This window comes from Salvelinus alpinus, chromosome 22 (genome assembly GCF_045679555.1).
Source record: "Salvelinus alpinus chromosome 22, SLU_Salpinus.1, whole genome shotgun sequence".
Lineage (NCBI taxonomy): Eukaryota > Metazoa > Chordata > Actinopteri > Salmoniformes > Salmonidae > Salvelinus > Salvelinus alpinus.
The window spans coordinates 49,830,757-49,848,514 of NC_092107.1; the positions used below are offsets into that span (position 1 = coordinate 49,830,757).

General features: G+C 46.5%; 1 protein-coding gene across 4 annotated transcripts in view; it reads right to left on the reverse strand.

Moving 5' to 3' along the window:
• The window catches only part of ryr1b (ryanodine receptor 1b (skeletal)), a 275,237-nt gene that overhangs the window by 159,511 nt on the left and 97,968 nt on the right, over window positions 1-17,758 (reverse strand). For all 4 annotated transcript variants that reach the window (XM_071360277.1, XM_071360276.1, XM_071360275.1 and 1 more), the window contains 7 exons: window positions 15,228-15,357; window positions 14,772-14,932; window positions 11,924-12,089; window positions 11,066-11,152; window positions 9,937-10,163; window positions 601-792; window positions 164-416 (listed from right to left, as the gene is read on the reverse strand). In XM_071360277.1, the coding sequence (XP_071216378.1) occupies window positions 164-416; window positions 601-792; window positions 9,937-10,163; window positions 11,066-11,152; window positions 11,924-12,089; window positions 14,772-14,932; window positions 15,228-15,357 (1,216 nt within the window). The remainder of the gene's footprint in view (window positions 1-163; window positions 417-600; window positions 793-9,936; window positions 10,164-11,065; window positions 11,153-11,923; window positions 12,090-14,771; window positions 14,933-15,227; window positions 15,358-17,758) is intronic.

The window sequence follows — 17,758 nt, forward strand, 5'->3', positions numbered from 1 at the left end:
ATGTCTGTACATACACCAGATTCAGGCAAAAGAGCCCTTACCTTCATTTACCTTCATTTGTACATCATGTGTCTTGTTGCATGTAACAAAGCGACACAAGAAGCTGACTCACTGTGCGGAATAGGAACAATACAGTGATTTGATTTGAATGTAAGTGAATTACCTGAAGAGGGAAGACAGGGCTGAGAGTGTACAGGTCGGGATCCGTCCCAACAAAGTTGATGGCTGAGAAGTGCAGCTTGGGTCTAAGACAGGTAGTTAACCCCACACCCGGTAGGTCAGAGGCCTTCTCAGCATCAGGGTACAGGGTGATGCTCAGCGTCTCGGCGGACATGGGCACAATGAACTCCCGGTTGGTGCCCAGCCGTGCCCGCTTGGCAGACTCCAGGTGGATGGAGATCAGCAGGTCGTAGAACCTGGACAGGGAGAGGTTAAAGGTAAAAGGTCATATTACCTGGAGACAGAGAGATTGACAATAAGAATTATTACATCGTAAATTAATTTGAATAGTGTCTTGTAAGTAAGCTCACTTGGGCTGGGCACCTAATGTGTAAGACACTGAGATAAAACAATCAACCAATCAACCAATCAAATCTGTACCCGCTGCGAAGGGGGCCGGGCAGGTAGGTGTTCTCCATGGCGTAGAAGAGCTGTGATTCGTCAACGTGTGAGCAGAGGGCGTGTGCTACACGGTTGTTGCCCAGAGCGCAGACAGCACAGTACAGCATCAGAGTGTGGAAGTGAAACTTCAGTAGATCCAGACGCTCAGACAACTCCAGGATGTCTATACACCTACAGAGAGGCATTAGAACCTTTACACGTGGCTGGAGAGTAAAGTAGTACGTTGTATAGATAACAGAAACAAAAGGCCTATAGCAAACATGCTGTGTATGACATACACTTTTCACATGCAAATTGTACTTTCCTGTAGTGCTCAAAGCATGCCATTCCAATGGGAAACCTTTGTTTTTTTCTTCCCAACTCGAAGCAATGAGCCCAAGCAGTCCTCCATGGCCCTGTTTATACCTGGTTCTAACATACATCCTTTTTCTTGATCTTCTCTACATTCTGATTGTTGACCACATTTTGTTGACAGGTGTAGACGATTAAAAGACGCATTGTGATGTGATCTTCACGACCACCTCCGGGGGGGGGGTTAGTCAGGGACACATTGTTCCTGCATATCAATCTAGTGTAAACAGATCTGGATGGTCACATCTCTAAAACCATTGATATTTTTTGTTGTACTTTTACCCCTTTTTCTCCCCAATTGCAAGATATCCAATTGGTAGTTATAGTCTTGTCCGATTGTTGTAACTCCTCTATGAACTCGGGAGAGGCGAAGGTTGAGAGCCATGCGTCCTCCGAAACACGACCTTGCCAGGCCGCTGCTCGCCTAACCAGGAAAGCCAGCCGCACCAAGATAGCGACCGAAATCAGCTTGCAGTTGCCCGGCCCACCACAAGGAGTCGCTAGAGCGCGATGGGACAAGGAAATCCTGACTGGCCAAACCCTCCCCTAACCCGTACGAAAATTGTGCGCTGCCTCATGGGTCTCCAAAACGGAACGTGTTGAGCGAGAGGTATGTTTTTTGGAATAGGAAACAGTTGTTCTAGAGAGACGTTAGCTGAGTATATAGCATCGCTAAAGGGACTGGCGGCTACATGTGAGTTTGGGGCTGCACTAGAGGAGCAGATGAGGAACCAGCAAGTTTATCGAGTTGCCAGTAAGGAGCTGCGTGGCAAGATGTTAAGCGTGGCATACTGGGAGAATTGAACACGGGCAAAAGTATTGGACATTGTCAACAACTTGGAGTTGCGCAGCCCGGATTCTGCAGAAATTCCAGCAGACACCGACATCAGTTGAGAACCGATCAGTTGACCACAAAACGGGAGGGGCATCGACCTGGATCCGACAGGGAGAAACAGTGGATGTCAGACCAGAGGGGGTAGACCTCAAAGCCCTGTGTCCGCTGTTTGGGGACAGGACATTCACAGCAGACCTGCCGTTACAAGGAGTTACAATGCAGAGCGTGCCTGAAAACTGGACATCTTGAAAGAGCTTGCAGGGGGAAAGTATTTGCGGGGAACAGCACATTTTCTAAGCAACGCTCTCAAAAAGTGCACTCTAATCTAGTAAAGGGGTTAACAGATCAAGTTGAGGAGGCAGAACTGCTATCGTCTGCAGGCTCCAGCACAGTCAGAAATCACCAGTCAGAAAAGGACTTGGGACTTTTTACTGTGTGTAGTGATCGTGAGTATGTGAAACCTTATATGGTCATGGTGAGATGTAACGGGGGAAAAGACAAAGATGGAGGTAGATAATGGGGCTGCCATGTCTATTATCTCAGAGACAACAGCAGATTTAAAGAAGCATCAACTGCAACCATGTAATGCTGTTTTGAGAAGTTACTCAGCTCAGCCGATTCACTTATTGGGACAGCTGGAGGTTAAAGTGAAATGAAACCTCTATTAGTGTCAAAAGCGGAGAGTCCTAGGCTAACGGGGGGAGGAATTGGATTCAGCACCTCAAATTAGATTGGTGAAGAGTGAACCATGTGTCAGACCCAGTTGCCCAGCTGTGAGATAAATATGCTGAGGTGTTTAGTGGTGAACATTGGTGTGGTAAAGGGAGTTAAAGACTAATTATTGTAAGGCTAGACCTGTAAGGCTGGACCTGTGAGGCTAGACCTGTAAGGCTGGACCTGTAAGGCTGGACCTGTGAGGCTAGACCTGTAAGGCTGGACCTGTGAGGCTAGACCTGTGAGGCTAGACCTGTGAGGCTAGACCAGTGAGGCTAGACCTGTGAGGCTAGACCTGTAAGGCTAGACCTGTGAGGCTGGACCTGTGAGGCTAGACCTGTAAGGCTGGACCTGTAAGTCTAGACCTGTGAGGCTAGACCTGTGAGGCTAGACCTGTAAGGCTAGACCTGTAAGGCTAGACCTGTAAGGCTAGACCTGTAAGGCTGGACCTGTGAGACAAGACCTGTGAGGCTAGACCTGTAAGGCTAGACCTGTGAGGCTGGACCTGTAAGGCTGGACCTGTAAGGCTAGACCTGTGAGGCTAGACCTGTAAGGCTAGACCTGTGAGGCTAGACCTGTAAGGCTAGACCTGTGAGGCTAGACCTGTAAGGCTAGACCTGTAAGGCTAGACCTGTGAGGCTAGACCTGTAAGGCTAGACCTGTGAGGCTAGACCTGTGAGACAAGACCTGTGAGGCTAGACCTGTGAGGCTAGACCTGTAAGGCTAGACCTGTGAGGCTGGACCTGTAAGGCTGGACCTGTGAGGCTGGACCTGTGAGGCTAGACCTGTAAGGCTAGACCTGTGAGGCTAGACCTGTAAGGCTAGACCTGTGAGGCTAGACCTGTAAGGTTAGACCTGTAAGGTTAGACCTGTAAGGCTGGACCTGTGCCTTATGCACTCAGAGAGGCAGCTTACAGAGCTAGAAAAAACAAGGAGTGATCACACCCATAGAATACTGTGAACGGGCAGCACCAATAGTTTGGGTTCCAAAGACAAACAGGGGAGTCAGATGTGAACAAGTACGCCTTACCAAACACCCAGGACTTGTTTGCTACTTCAGCCTGGGGTAAAACAGTTCACAAAGTTAGACCTTACAACAGGCCGACCAGCAACTGGAGGTAGATCAAGAGGCAAAGCATTTCCTGACTATAAACACATTGAAGGGTTTATACCAGATGAATAGACTGCCAGCTGTATTCCAACGTATTATGGACCAGGTCTTACAGGGTTTACCTGGGGCTGTGTTGCTTTCTAGGTGGCATTCTTATCACAGGGAAATCGGCCGAGGACCACTTACAGAACGTAGAAGCAGTGTTAAAGAGGATGCAAGAATGTGGGTTTAAGAGTTAACAGGGACAAGTGTGCATCTTTTCAGTCTAGTGTCACTAACTTAGGTCATAGGATAGATGAACAGGGGCTACATCCAGGATAGACGAATAGGGGCTATATCCAGGATAGACGGACAGGGGCTATATCCAGGATAGACTGACAGGGGCTATATCCAGGATAGACGAACAGGGGCTATATCCAGGATAGACGAACAGGGGCTATATCCAGGATAGACAAACAGGGGCTATATCCAGGATAGACAAACAGGGGCTATATCCAGGATAGACGAACAGGGACTACATCCAGGATAGACGAACAGGGGCTATATCCAGGATAGACGGACAGGGGCTATATCCAGGATAGACGAACAGGGGCTATATCCAGGATAGACAAACAGGGGCTATATCCAGGATAGACAAACAGGGGCTATATCCAGGATAGACGAACAGGGACTACATCCAGGATGGACGGACAGGGGCTACATCCATGATAGACGAACAGGGGCTATATCCAGGATAGACAAACAGGGGCTATATCCAGGATAGACAAACAGGGGCTATATCCAGGATAGACGGACAGGGGCTACATCCAGGATAGACGAACAGGGACTACATCCAGGATGGACGAACAGGGGCTACATCCAGGATAGACGAACAGGGGCTATATCCAGGATAGACGGACAGGGGCTATATCCAGGATAGACGGACAGGGGCTACATCCAGGATAGACGGACAGGGGCTACATCCAGGATAGACGAACAGGGACTACATCCAGGATGGACAAACAGGGGCTATATCCAGGATAGACGGACAGGGGCTACATCCAGGATAGACGAACAGGGACTACATCCAGGATAGACAGACAGGGACTACATCCAGGATAGACGGACAGGGGCTACATCCAGGATAGACGGACAGGGGCTACATCCAGGATAGACGGACAGGGGATACATCCAGGATAGACGAACAGGGACTACATCCAGGATGGACAAACAGGGGCTATATCCAGGATAGACGGACAGGGGCTACATCCAGGATAGACGAACAGGGACTACATCCAGGATGGACGAACAGGGGCTACATCCAGGATAGACGAACAGGGGCTATATCCAGGATAGACGGACAGGGGCTATATCCAGGATAGACGGACAGGGGCTACATCCAGGATAGACGAACAGGGACTACATCCAGGATGGACAAACAGGGGCTATATCCAGGATAGACGGACAGGGGCTACATCCAGGATAGACGAACAGGGACTACATCCAGGATAGACAGACAGGGACTACATCCAGGATAGACGGACATGGGCTACATCCAGGATAGACGGACAGGGGCTACATCCAGGATAGACGGACAGGGGCTACATCCAGGATAGACGAACAGGGACTACATCCAGGATGGACAAACAGGGGCTATATCCAGGATAGACGGACAGGGGCTACATCCAGGATAGACGAACAGGGGCTACATCCAGGATAGAGGAACAGGGACTACATCCAGGATAGACGAACAGGGGCTAGATCCAGGATAGACGAACAGGGGCTATATCCAGGATAGACGAACAGGGGCTACATCCAGGATAGACAGACAGGGACTACATCCAGGATAGACAAACAGGGGCTACCTCCAGGATAGACGAACAGGGGCTATATCCAGGATAGACGGACAGGGGCTATATCCAGGATAGACGAACAGGGGCTATATCCAGGATAGACGAACAGGGACTACATCCAGGATGTACGAACATGGGCTATATCCAGGATAGACAGACAGGGGCTACATCCAGGATAGACGAACAGGGACTACATCCAGGATAGACAGACAGGGACTACATCCAGGATAGACGGACAGGGGCTACATCCAGGATAGACGGACAGGGGCTACATCCAGGATAGACGGACAGGGGCTACATCCAGGATAGACGAACAGGGACTACATCCAGGATGGACAAACAGGGGCTACATCCAGGATAGACGGACAGGGGCTACATCCAGGATAGACGAACAGGGACTACATCCAGGATAGACAGACAGGGACTACATCCAGGATAGACAAACAGGGGCTACCTCCAGGATAGACGAACAGGGGCTATATCCAGGATAGACGGACAGGGGCTATATCCAGGATAGACGAACAGGGGCTATATCCAGGATAGACGAACAGGGGCTATATCCAGGATAGACGAACAGGGGCTATATCCAGGATAGACGAACAGGGACTACATCCAGGATGTACGAACATGGGCCACATCCAGTGCAGGACAAGACTGAAGCCATAGCAAATGCTCCAGTGCCAACTAACGTGACAGAACTCAGAGCGTATCTGTCATCTACACCTGCATTGCTTTCTGTTTGGGGGTTTTAGGCTGGGTTTCTGTACAGCACTTTGAGATATCAGCTGATGTACGAAGGGCTATATAAATACATTAGATTTGATTTCATGATTTCCTTACCTACTATGGCAAGTTCATGGAGAATCTCTCTATTCTCATCAAACCTATGACAGAGCTCCTAACAGAAAGAGAGACCTCGGGTGTGGTCAGAACGATGTCAGCCGGGGGCATCTGAAACAACGAAGACGCAGCTGTCTCCCTCCTCAGTGTTAGTCCACTATGACCCCACACACGCCAGTAATATTGGCTTGTGATGCCTCACCATAACGGGGTGGGTGATGTCATCTCACACACGATGCCTGACGGTAGTGAGAGGCCTATTGCATTTGCTTCACGCATTCCAAACTATCGAGTGTCATCTTTAGATGTACTTCCCATTTTAGCTAAGGACATCGCCAGGGAAACTACCAAGGACAAAAGGGTTTGGCAAAAGTGAAGTATTTCACACTGACAGGGTGACCTAACCATGTTACTGATCCTGAACTAAAGCCTTATTGGCTGAGAAGGGATGAGCTCACTCTGTAGAAAGTGATTGTGGGTTATGGGGTATGAGAGCGGTGGTGCTGGCTACTCTTACAGAGGGACCTACTGAAGGAGCTACAGGAAAACCACTGGGGCGTGGTCAAAATGTCAGGTCTTGCAAGGAGCCCCTTTTGGTGGCCCGGGTTAGACTCAGACATGGTATACAATCTGGTATACATCTGGCCCTTCTTTGGACACTGTGCTAACAACTCCGAACGAGTTTCAATGCCATACAACACTCCTTCCGTGGCCTCCAACTGCTTTTTAAATGCAAGTAAAACTAAGCGCATGCTCTTCAACCTATTGCTGCCCGCACCCTCCTGCCCGACTAGCATCACGACTCTGGACGGAGTCCCATAGGGCGGCGCACAATTGGCCCAGGGTTTGGCCTGGGTAGGCCGTCATTGTAAATAATAATTTGTTCTGAAATTACTTGCCAAGTTAAATAAAGGTAAAATAAAATAAATAAATAGCTTCTGTCTATAAACGTGAGCTGCTCAGTATGTGTTGATAGTCCTTTCTAACCGCACGGTTTTTGAAAGATAAAACGTTAGCCATCGAGAACTACGAAAGTTTTACTACTTTTCTCAACAACATTGATGCCCTGAATTTAGCAGGCGCTATCGACAGATCAGTTGAAAAAAAGTGATGGGCTACTTTCTGCCCACGCCACGATCAGTGTGAACTGGAGTGACTTGACACAATGCTGACCAAACAAGGTGTAAGCAACAAACAAACAAAGTTAAATGGGTTAAATGGTTCCAGTCTGCCGTGAAGCATTCATCAATGTATACGGGTAAGAGTCTAGCTACATCTTCAGATATTATACGTTTCTAATCCAGTCAGCAAAATAGTTTTCATTGCAAGTTAAAGTATACTGTTAGCTAGGTAGCGGACGTTAGCTTGGTGGCTCGCTAGCTAATGTATAATCTGTGTAGTAATATTATTTAAATCAGAAACTCATTTGCATTGCTAGTTATAGCCTAATGTTAGCTAGCTAGCTAACATTGAACCTAGTTTGTTAACTTCAACTACCTGCAGATTCATACTACAGCTACGACAATGTTTGTATTGGTAGTAGTATGAGTTGAGATTATGCCAGTTTATTGTTTAGTTAGCTAGCTAGCTACATGTCTAAACAAAAGGTGTGTCTGAGGGTGATTACGGCCATCTACTGTATTTCATGAAGATGTGTACATATCTTGACAATAGTGACCCAGGCAGGCAGCCTAGTGGTTAAAGCGTTGGACTAGTAACCAAAAGGTTGCAAGATCGAATCCCCGAGATGACAAGGTAAAAATCAGTCATTCTGCCCCTGAACAAGTCAGTTAACCCACTGTTCCTAGGCCGTCATTGTTAATAAGAATTTGTTCTTAACTGATTTGCCTGATTAAATAAAGGTAAAATTTAAAAGGTGAGGGGTGTTATAGCATTTCTTTCACATGACCCATCAATTTTGACAAGTGTGTCTTGGTAAGCGTCATCTAATAATTATAAAATATTTATAAAATATTTTTATCTCGACAGTTTCTGTTTTTGATATTTCTACTGTGCAAGTAACCATTTCACTGTACCGTTTACACCTTCTGTATCCTGTGCATGTGACAAATAAACTTAGATTTTATTTGATATAGTGTGTGTTTACCAGAGACAGTAATGTGAAGAACAACAGGACCTGTACCAAAGTCAGATTAGGATCCAGGACTAGATAAAGATAAGAACTAGATAAAGTGTATTTTTACCTGAAGTTTTTCCTTATTGTAGGTTACTACTTTCACCACTTTTAGTCTTGAAATCTTTGGTTGTTGTTTACCACACTATCTTACTCCCTCTGTTTAGCACATGGCCTCACATGTGAATCCTTAAAGAGATGGGTGGGTCTAAGGCTTTAGAGGGTGTGAACGATGCTTAATGGGTGTAGACAAAGATGAGCTCTCCAGTAGGTGTACCAAAACATTCAAGTACCATTTCTTTCAAAAGTGGGATTACAAGTTTATCAACTTTCAAAGCAGAATTACTTACCCATTGCTCCTCAACTGCAGTGTAAGATATACACATTTCTAGCTCTGAGTCTCTACTTTTATCCAATGTCAAAAACACAATTTCTAATTTTGTTACATATGACCGAATCGAGGCAGTCGGTATTTTTTTTTTCTGTGGCAGTAAAATGTTTTATGTGCTAAATCAATATCTGATCAATATCAGGATAATAAACATTCTAAAAGTTTGGAGTATCTTCATCCATTGTCCAACTTTTGCATTTATTAGAATTGTTTATGACCGTTGCAAATGTAATTGTTTATTTAGTCCCAAATCCACGTATTTCAGTGTCTATGACTGTCATATGGGTATTGAAAAAACTTGAGCTATACCTAACCTTAACATCTCAATCAACTGTTGTGATATTGTATGTTTACAGGATTTGAAGATAAAAAAATTTAAACGATTAAAACTATTTGAAAAGTAATTCACTGAAACTGGCCCATTAGTGTCTATGACAATATCAACATGTTGCTAACTGAATTGAGTCCAACCCTGTAGTGTACAGTCTATCTCTAACCAGTTCTCCTCAGGTATATGCAGGGCCATCATGACCAAGGTTTAGGAGTAGTGTGTTGTCTCAGGATTAGGGTTAGCGTGGACAGCGTGTTGTCTCAGGGTTAGGGTTAGCGTGGACAGTGTGTTGTCTCAGGGTTAGGGTTAGCGTGGACAGCGTGTTGTCTCAGGGTTAGGGTTAGCGTGGACAGCGTGTTGTCTCAGGGTTAGGGTTAGCGTGGACAGTGTGTTGTCTCAGGGTTAGGGTTAGCGTGGACAGCGTGTTGTCTCAGGGTTAGGGTTAGCGTGGACAGCGTGTTGTCTCAGGGTTAGGGTTAGCGTGGACAGCGTGTTGTCTCAGGGTTAGGGTTAGCGTGGACAGTGTGTTGTCTCAGGGTTAGGGTTAGCGTGGACAGTGTGTTGTCTCAGGGTTAGGGTTAGCGTGGACAGCGTGTTGTCTCAGGGTTAGGGTTAGCGTGGACAGTGTGTTGTCTCAGGGTTAGGGTTAGCGTGGACAGTGTGTTGTCTCAGGGTTAGGGTTAGCGTGGACAGCGTGTTGTCTCAGGGTTAGGGTTAGCGTGGACAGTGTGTTGTCTCAGGGTTAGGGTTAGCGTGGACAGTGTGTTGTATCTAACCTGTTCTCCTCAGGTATATGCAGGGCCATCATGGTGAGTGGTTCGGTACACTCCACCATCCAGCCCAGCCTCTCGCTGACCCTGCCGACCTCTGGGTCCAGGAAGTGGTTGGGCATGCGGGACCAGATGACGGGGGTCAACATCTGGATGTCCAGCCGTGGTGGGCACTGGGGCACTGGGTTCTTACGCTCACTACGGAACATGGCTGCCGAGATGGGCATGATGTTCTGAGTAGGAGAAGAAGACATGACGGTGTTATGGTCAAAGACATCTCAATAAGGGGAGTGGTTTTCTGGTAGGAGAGCAACAAGACAGATCAAAAGAAAAACATTGAAACGAGGAAAAACAGAGGGGGTTCAGGAGAGACTACAGCAGAGGAATGGTCATTATCAACAGGAACTCATACTGAGGGGTTCAGGAGAGACAACAGCAGAGGAATGGTCATTATCAACAGGAACTCATACTGAGGGGTTCAGGAGAGACTACAGCAGAGGAATGGTCATTATCAACAGGAACTCATACTGAGGGGTTCAGGAGAGACAACAGCAGTAGAATGGTCATTATCAACAGGAACTCATACTGAGGGGTTCAGGAGAGACTACAGCAGAGGAATGGTCATTATTAACAGGAACTCATACTGAGGGGTTCAGGAGAGACTACAGCAGAGGAATGGTCATTATCAACAGGAACTCATACTGAGGGGTTCAGGAGAGACTACAGCAGAGGAATGGTCATTATTAACAGGAACTCATACTGAGGGGTTCAGGAGAGACTACAGCAGAGGAATGGTCATTATTAACAGGAACTCATACTGAGGGGTTCAGGAGAGACTACAGCAGAGGAATGGTCATTATCAACAGGAACTCATACTGAGGGGTTCAGGAGAGACTACAGCAGAGGAGAAAGGAGAATGGTGTAGTTCAGAGAATCGGACAAGGTCATACTTGTGAGTGTAGAGTACTTTAGGATGAGGGAGTGGAAAGGGAGGGGGAGGATGTGGAGGAGGAGGATGATGATTTTGAGGAGAAGGAGCAGGAGGTTGTGGAGGAGGAGGAGGAAGAGGATGCAAATGAGGAAGAGGTGGAGAAAGAGGATGAGGAAGGAGGAGGAGGAGGAGGAGGATTCTGACCTTGAGTTTCCCCAGCTCCAGCTGTACCATGTTCTGACTGGAGGGCTGGACGAACACAGCAGGAAACAGCTTTGTGTTGGGCTCCACCTGGAAGAAACAAAACACCCCTGTCAACAACACCAACAACAACAACCCCAGTCATCCTCAGTGACATAGCAACATGTCCACACACACACCTGATACGACACACACCCACACAAATACACACACACCTGATACGACACACACCCACACAAATACACACACACCTGATACGACACACACCCACACAAATACACACACACCTGATACGACACACACCCACACAAATACACACACACCTGATATGACACACACCCACACAAATACACACACACCTGATACGACACACACCCACACAAATACACACACACCTGATATGACACACACCCACACAAATACACACACACCTGATACGACACACACCCACACAAATACACACACACCTGATACGACACACACCCACACAAATACACACACACCTGATACGACACACACCCACACAAATACACACACACCTGATATGACACACACCCACACAAATACACACACACCTGATACGACACACACCCACACAAATACACACACACCTGATATGACACACACCCACACAAATACACACACACCTGATACGACACACACCCACACAAATACACACACACCTGATATGACACACACCCACACAAATACACACACACCTGATACGACACACACCCACACAAATACACACACACCTGATATGACACACACCCACACAAATACACACACCTGATATGACACACACCCACACAACTACACACACAGCTGATACGACACACACCCACACAAATACACACTCACCTGGTAGAAGGTGTTAATCTCCTTCCCATTGGCTGTGAATGTCATGAGACCTGTTGCCAGGTCGACCAGGCAGCCAACCACAGTGTCCTCCTGGCTGAACCTGGCCTGCTGGGAGCTGTTGCCGATGTCTCCTCCCCAGACCATGTAGCAGTTACTATGCTTCATACTGTAGACACAGACCAGTTATAACCTGTTATTAGCATCCATAACCTCTCTGCCCCAGACCATATAACAGTTAATATGCTTCATACTGTAAACACAGACCAGTTATAACCTGTTATTAACATTCATAACCTCTCTGCCCCAGAACATAAAAATCAAATGTATTTATAAAGCCCTTCTTACATCAGCTGATATCTCAAAGTGCTGTACAGAAACCCAGCCTAAAACCCCAAACAGCAAGCAATGCAGGTGTTGAAGCACATAACAGTTAATATGCTTCATAATGAGGACACAGACCAGTTATAACCTGTTATTAGCATCCATAACCTCTCTGCCCCAGACCATATAGCAGTTACTATGATCCATTGGGGCGGTAGGTAGCCTAGTGGTTAGAGCTTTGGACTAGTAACCGAAAAGTTGCAAGATCGAATCCCCAAGCTGACAAGGTCAAAATCTGTCATTCTGCCCCCTGAACAAGGCAGTTAACCCACTGTTCCTAGGCCGTCATTGTAAATAAGAAGTTGTTCATAACTGACTTGCCTAGTTAAATAAAAGTTCAAATAAAATAAATAAATAGCATGCTTCTGTCTATAAATGTGAGCTGCTCAGTACTTTGTCCCTACAAAAAAGTCATATTGTAGGGACAAAGGGATTGCTACAATGTGTTTCTAGAAATCCCTAAATTTAACACAGTTCAACATGGGTATAATTTACCACAGGAACATGGGTATAATTTACCACAGGAACATGGGTATAATTTACCACAGGAACATGGGTATAATTTACCACAGGAACATGGGTATAATTTACCACAGGAACATGGGTATAATTTACCACAGGAACATGGGTATAATTTACCACAGGAACATGGGTATAATTTACCACAGGAACATGGGTATAATTTACCACAGGAACATGGGTATAATTTACCACAGGAACATGGGTATAATTTACCACAGGAACATGGGTATAATTTACCACAGGAACATGGGTATAATTTACCACAGGAACATGGGTATAATTTACCACAGGAACATGGGTATAATTTACCACAGGAACATGGGTATAATTTAACACAGGAACATGGGTATAATTTAACACAGGAACATGGGTATAATTTACCACAGGAACATGGGTATAATTTAACACAGGAACATGGGTATAATTTAACACAGGAACATGGGTATAATTTACCACAGGAACATGGGTATAATTTACCACAGGAACATGGGTATAATTTACCACAGGAACATGGGTATAATTTACCACAGGAACATGGGTATAATTTACCACAGGAACATGGGTATAATTTACCACAGGAACATGGGTATAATTTACCACAGGAACATGGGTATAATTTACCACAGGAACATGGGTATAATTTACCACAGGAACATGGGTATAATTTAACACAGGAACATGGGTATAATTTAACACAGGAACATGGGTATAATTTACCACAGGAACATGGGTATAATTTACCACAGGAACATGGGTATAATTTACCACAGGAACATGGGTATAATTTACCACAGGAACATGGGTATAATTTACCACAGGAACATGGGTATAATTTACCACAGGAACATGGGTATAATTTACCACAGGAACATGGGTATAATTTACCACAGGAACATGGGTATAATGTACCACAGGAACATGGGTATAATTTACCACAGGAACATGGGTATAATTTACCACAGGAACATGGGTATAATGTACCACAGGAACATGGGTATAATTTACCACAGGAACATGGGTATAATTTACCACAGGAACATGGGTATAATGTACCACAGGAACATGGGTATAATGTACCACAGGAACATGGGTATAATTTACCACAGGAACATGGGTATAATTTACCACAGGAACATGGGTATAATGTACCACAGGAACATGGGTATAATTTACCACAGGAACATGGGTATAATTTACCACAGGAACATGGGTATAATGTACCACAGGAACATGGGTATAATGTACCACAGGAACATGGGTATAATTTACCACAGGAACATGGGTATAATTTACCACAGGAACATGGGTATAATGTACCACAGGAACATGGGTATAATTTACCACAGGAACATGGGTATAATTTACCACAGGAACATGGGTATAATGTACCACAGGAACATGGGTATAATTTACCACAGGAACATGGGTATAATGTACCACAGGAACATGGGTATAGTTTACCACAGGAACATGGGTATAATTTACCACAGGAACATGGGTATAATGTACCACAGGAACATGGGTATAATTTACCACAGGAACATGGGTATAATTTACCACAGGAACATGGGTATAATTTACCACAGGAACATGGGTATAATTTACCACAGGAACATGGGTATAATTTACCACAGGAACATGGGTATAATTTACCACAGGAACATGGGTATAATTTACCACAGGAACATGGGTATAATTTACCACAGGAACATGGGTATAATTTACCACAGGAACATGGGTATAATTTACCACAGGAACATGGGTATAATTTACCACAGGAACATGGGTATCATTTACCACAGGAACATGGGTATAATTTACCACAGGAACATGGGTATAATTTACCACAGGAACATGGGTATAATTTACCACAGGAACATGGGTATAATTTACCACAGGAACATGGGTATAATGTCCCTCCAGGTAGACGTGTGATGTCACTTACCTGTCGTGGATGTTGCCCTTGTCGTCTCCCACGGTTAAGGTGACGTTCCGGACCTTGGAGAGGTCAAAGGTGGGGTCGTACATGTGGTAGTCGGGGGTTACCCAGCCGATCCACACCCCAGTGGGCTCCTGGCCAGCAAAGATTCTCACTGAGTAGTAGTACTGCAGAGATACAGGGGGGGGGGGGACGACGTTCAGAGTTCAGGTGCATACTGGGAAATCTAATAATACGGAACGGTCAGGATTTGGGTTCCAGTAAACCTTCCCAGGGTTCCAATTAAAAAATGTTCCTTCCCAGGATTCACTTGAGTTTGTAGTGGTGTGTGTGTGTGTGTGTGTGTGTGTGTGTGTGTGTGTGTGTGTGTGTGTGTGTGTGTGTGTGTGTGTGTGTGTGTGTGTGTGTGTGTGTGTGTGTGTGTGTGTGTGTGTGTGTGTGTGTGTGTGTGTGTTCGTTCACCGTGGTGGTGTTCTGGATAATCTCCACATCATCTCTGTCATCTGGGACCACGTCCTGCTGTAACCGTGGCACCAAGGGAGGGGTTGGGGGAGGGTTGATTGTAGCTGCCTTCTTAGCCCTGGCAAACAACCTGGACACACAGAGCGGAGGGACGTCGCATTTATTTGCCTTTGTGTAACCAGATAAGAGAACACATTCTATTTGATGTTTGATCTCTCTCCAGATGAAATCTCGCGTCTTGTGACGGCCGGCCGCCCAACAACCTGCCCGCTTGACCCTATCCCCTCCTCTCTTCTCCAGACCATTTCCGGAGACCTTCTCCCTTACCTCACCTCGCTCATCAACTCATCCTTGACCGCTGGCTACGTCCCTTCCGTCTTCAAGAGAGCGAGAGTTGCACCCCTTCTGAAAAAACCTACACTCGATCCCTCCGATGTCAACAACTACAGACCAGTATCCCTTCTTTCTTTTCTCTCCAAAACTCTTGAACGTGCCGTCCTTGGCCAGCTCTCCTGCTATCTCTCTCAGAATGACCTTCTTGATCCAAATCAGTCAGGTTTCAAGACTAGTCATTCAACTGAGACTGCTCTTCTCTGTGTCACGGAGGCGCTCCGCACTGCTAAAGCTAACTCTCTCTCCTCCTTCTAGACCTATTGGCTGCCTTTGATACTGTGAACCATCAGATCCTCCTCTCCACCCTCTCCGAGCTGGGCATCTCCGGCGCGGCCCACGCTTGGATTGCGTCCTACCTGACAGGTCGCTCCTACCAGGTGGCGTGGCGAGAATCTGTCTCCGCACCACGTGCTCTCACCACTGGTGTCCCCCAGGGCTCTGTTCTAGGCCCTCTCCTATTCTCGCTATACACCAAGTCACTTGGCTCTGTCATATCCTCACATGGTCTCTCCTATCATTGCTATGCAGACGACACACAATTAATCTTCTCCTTTCCCCCCTCTGATAACCAGGTGGTGAATCGCATCTCTGCATGTCTGGCAGACATATCAGTGTGGATGACGGATCACCACCTCAAGCTGAACCTCGGCAAGACGGAGCTGCTCTTCCTCCCGGGGAAGGACTGCCCGTTCCATGATCTCGCCATCACGGTTGACAACTCCATTGTGTCCTCCTCCCAGAGTGCTAAGAACCTTGGCGTGATCCTGGACAACACCCTGTCGTTCTCAACTAACATCAAGGCGGTGACCCGTTCCTGTAGGTTCATGCTCTACAACATTCGCAGAGTACGACCCTGCCTCACGCAGGAAGCGGCGCAGGTCCTAATCCAGGCACTTGTCATCTCCCGTCTGGATTACTGCAACTCGCTGTTGGCTGGGCTCCCTGCCTGTGCCATTAAACCCCTACAACTCATCCAGAACGCCGCAGCCCGTCTGGTGTTCAACTTTCCCAAGTTCTCTCACGTCACCCCGCTCCTCCGCTCTCTCCACTGGCTTCCAGTTGAAGCTCGCATCCGCTACAAGACCATGGTGCTTGCCTACGGAGCTGTGAGTGGAACGGCACCTCCGTACCTTCAGGCTCTGATCAGGCCCTACACCCAAACAAGGGCACTGCGTTCATCCACCTCTGGCCTGCTCGCCTCCCTACCTCTGAGGAAGTACAGTTCCCGCTCAGCCCAGTCAAAACTGTTCGCTGCTCTGGCACCCCAATGGTGGAACAAACTCCCTCACGACGCCAGGTCAGCGGAGTCAATCACCACCTTCCGGAGACACCTGAAACCCCACCTCTTTAAGGAATACCTAGGATAGGATAAAGTAATCCTTCTAACCCCCCCCCCCCTTAAAAGAGTTAGATGCACTATTGTAAAGTGGTTGTTCCACTGGATATCATAAGGTGAATGCACCAATTTGTAAGTCGCTCTGGATAAGAGCGTCTGCTAAATGACTTAAATGTAAATGTAAATGATTTATTGATCTTCTCCCTGTAGCTGACTCAAATATACCACTAGCAATATACCACTAGCTCCAGATCTCTGCTGTCCCTTTCCTTTAATGATCCTCATCTCTACCCTCCGTTCTCCTCTACACATCCTCATCAGTCACTACTAACCCTCTGTTCTCTACACATCCTCATCAGTCACTACTAACCCTCTGTCCTCCTCTACACATCCTCATCAGTCACTACTAACCCTCTGTTCTCCTCTACACATCCTCATCAGTCACTACTAACCCTCTGTTCTCTACACATCCTCATCAGTCACTACTAACCCTCTGTTCTCTACACATCCTCATCAGTCACTACTAACCCTCTGTCCTCTACACATCCTCATCAGTCACTACTAACCCTCTGTTCTCTACACATCCTCATCAGTCACTACTAACCCTCTGTTCTCTACACATCCTCATCAGTCACTACTAACCCTCTGTTCTCTACACATCCTCATCAGTCACTTCTAACCCTCTGTCCTCTACACATCCTCATCAGTCACTACTAACCCTCTGTTCTCTACACATCCTCATCAGTCACTACTAACCCTCTGTTCTCCTCTACACATCCTCATCAGTCACTACTAACCCTCT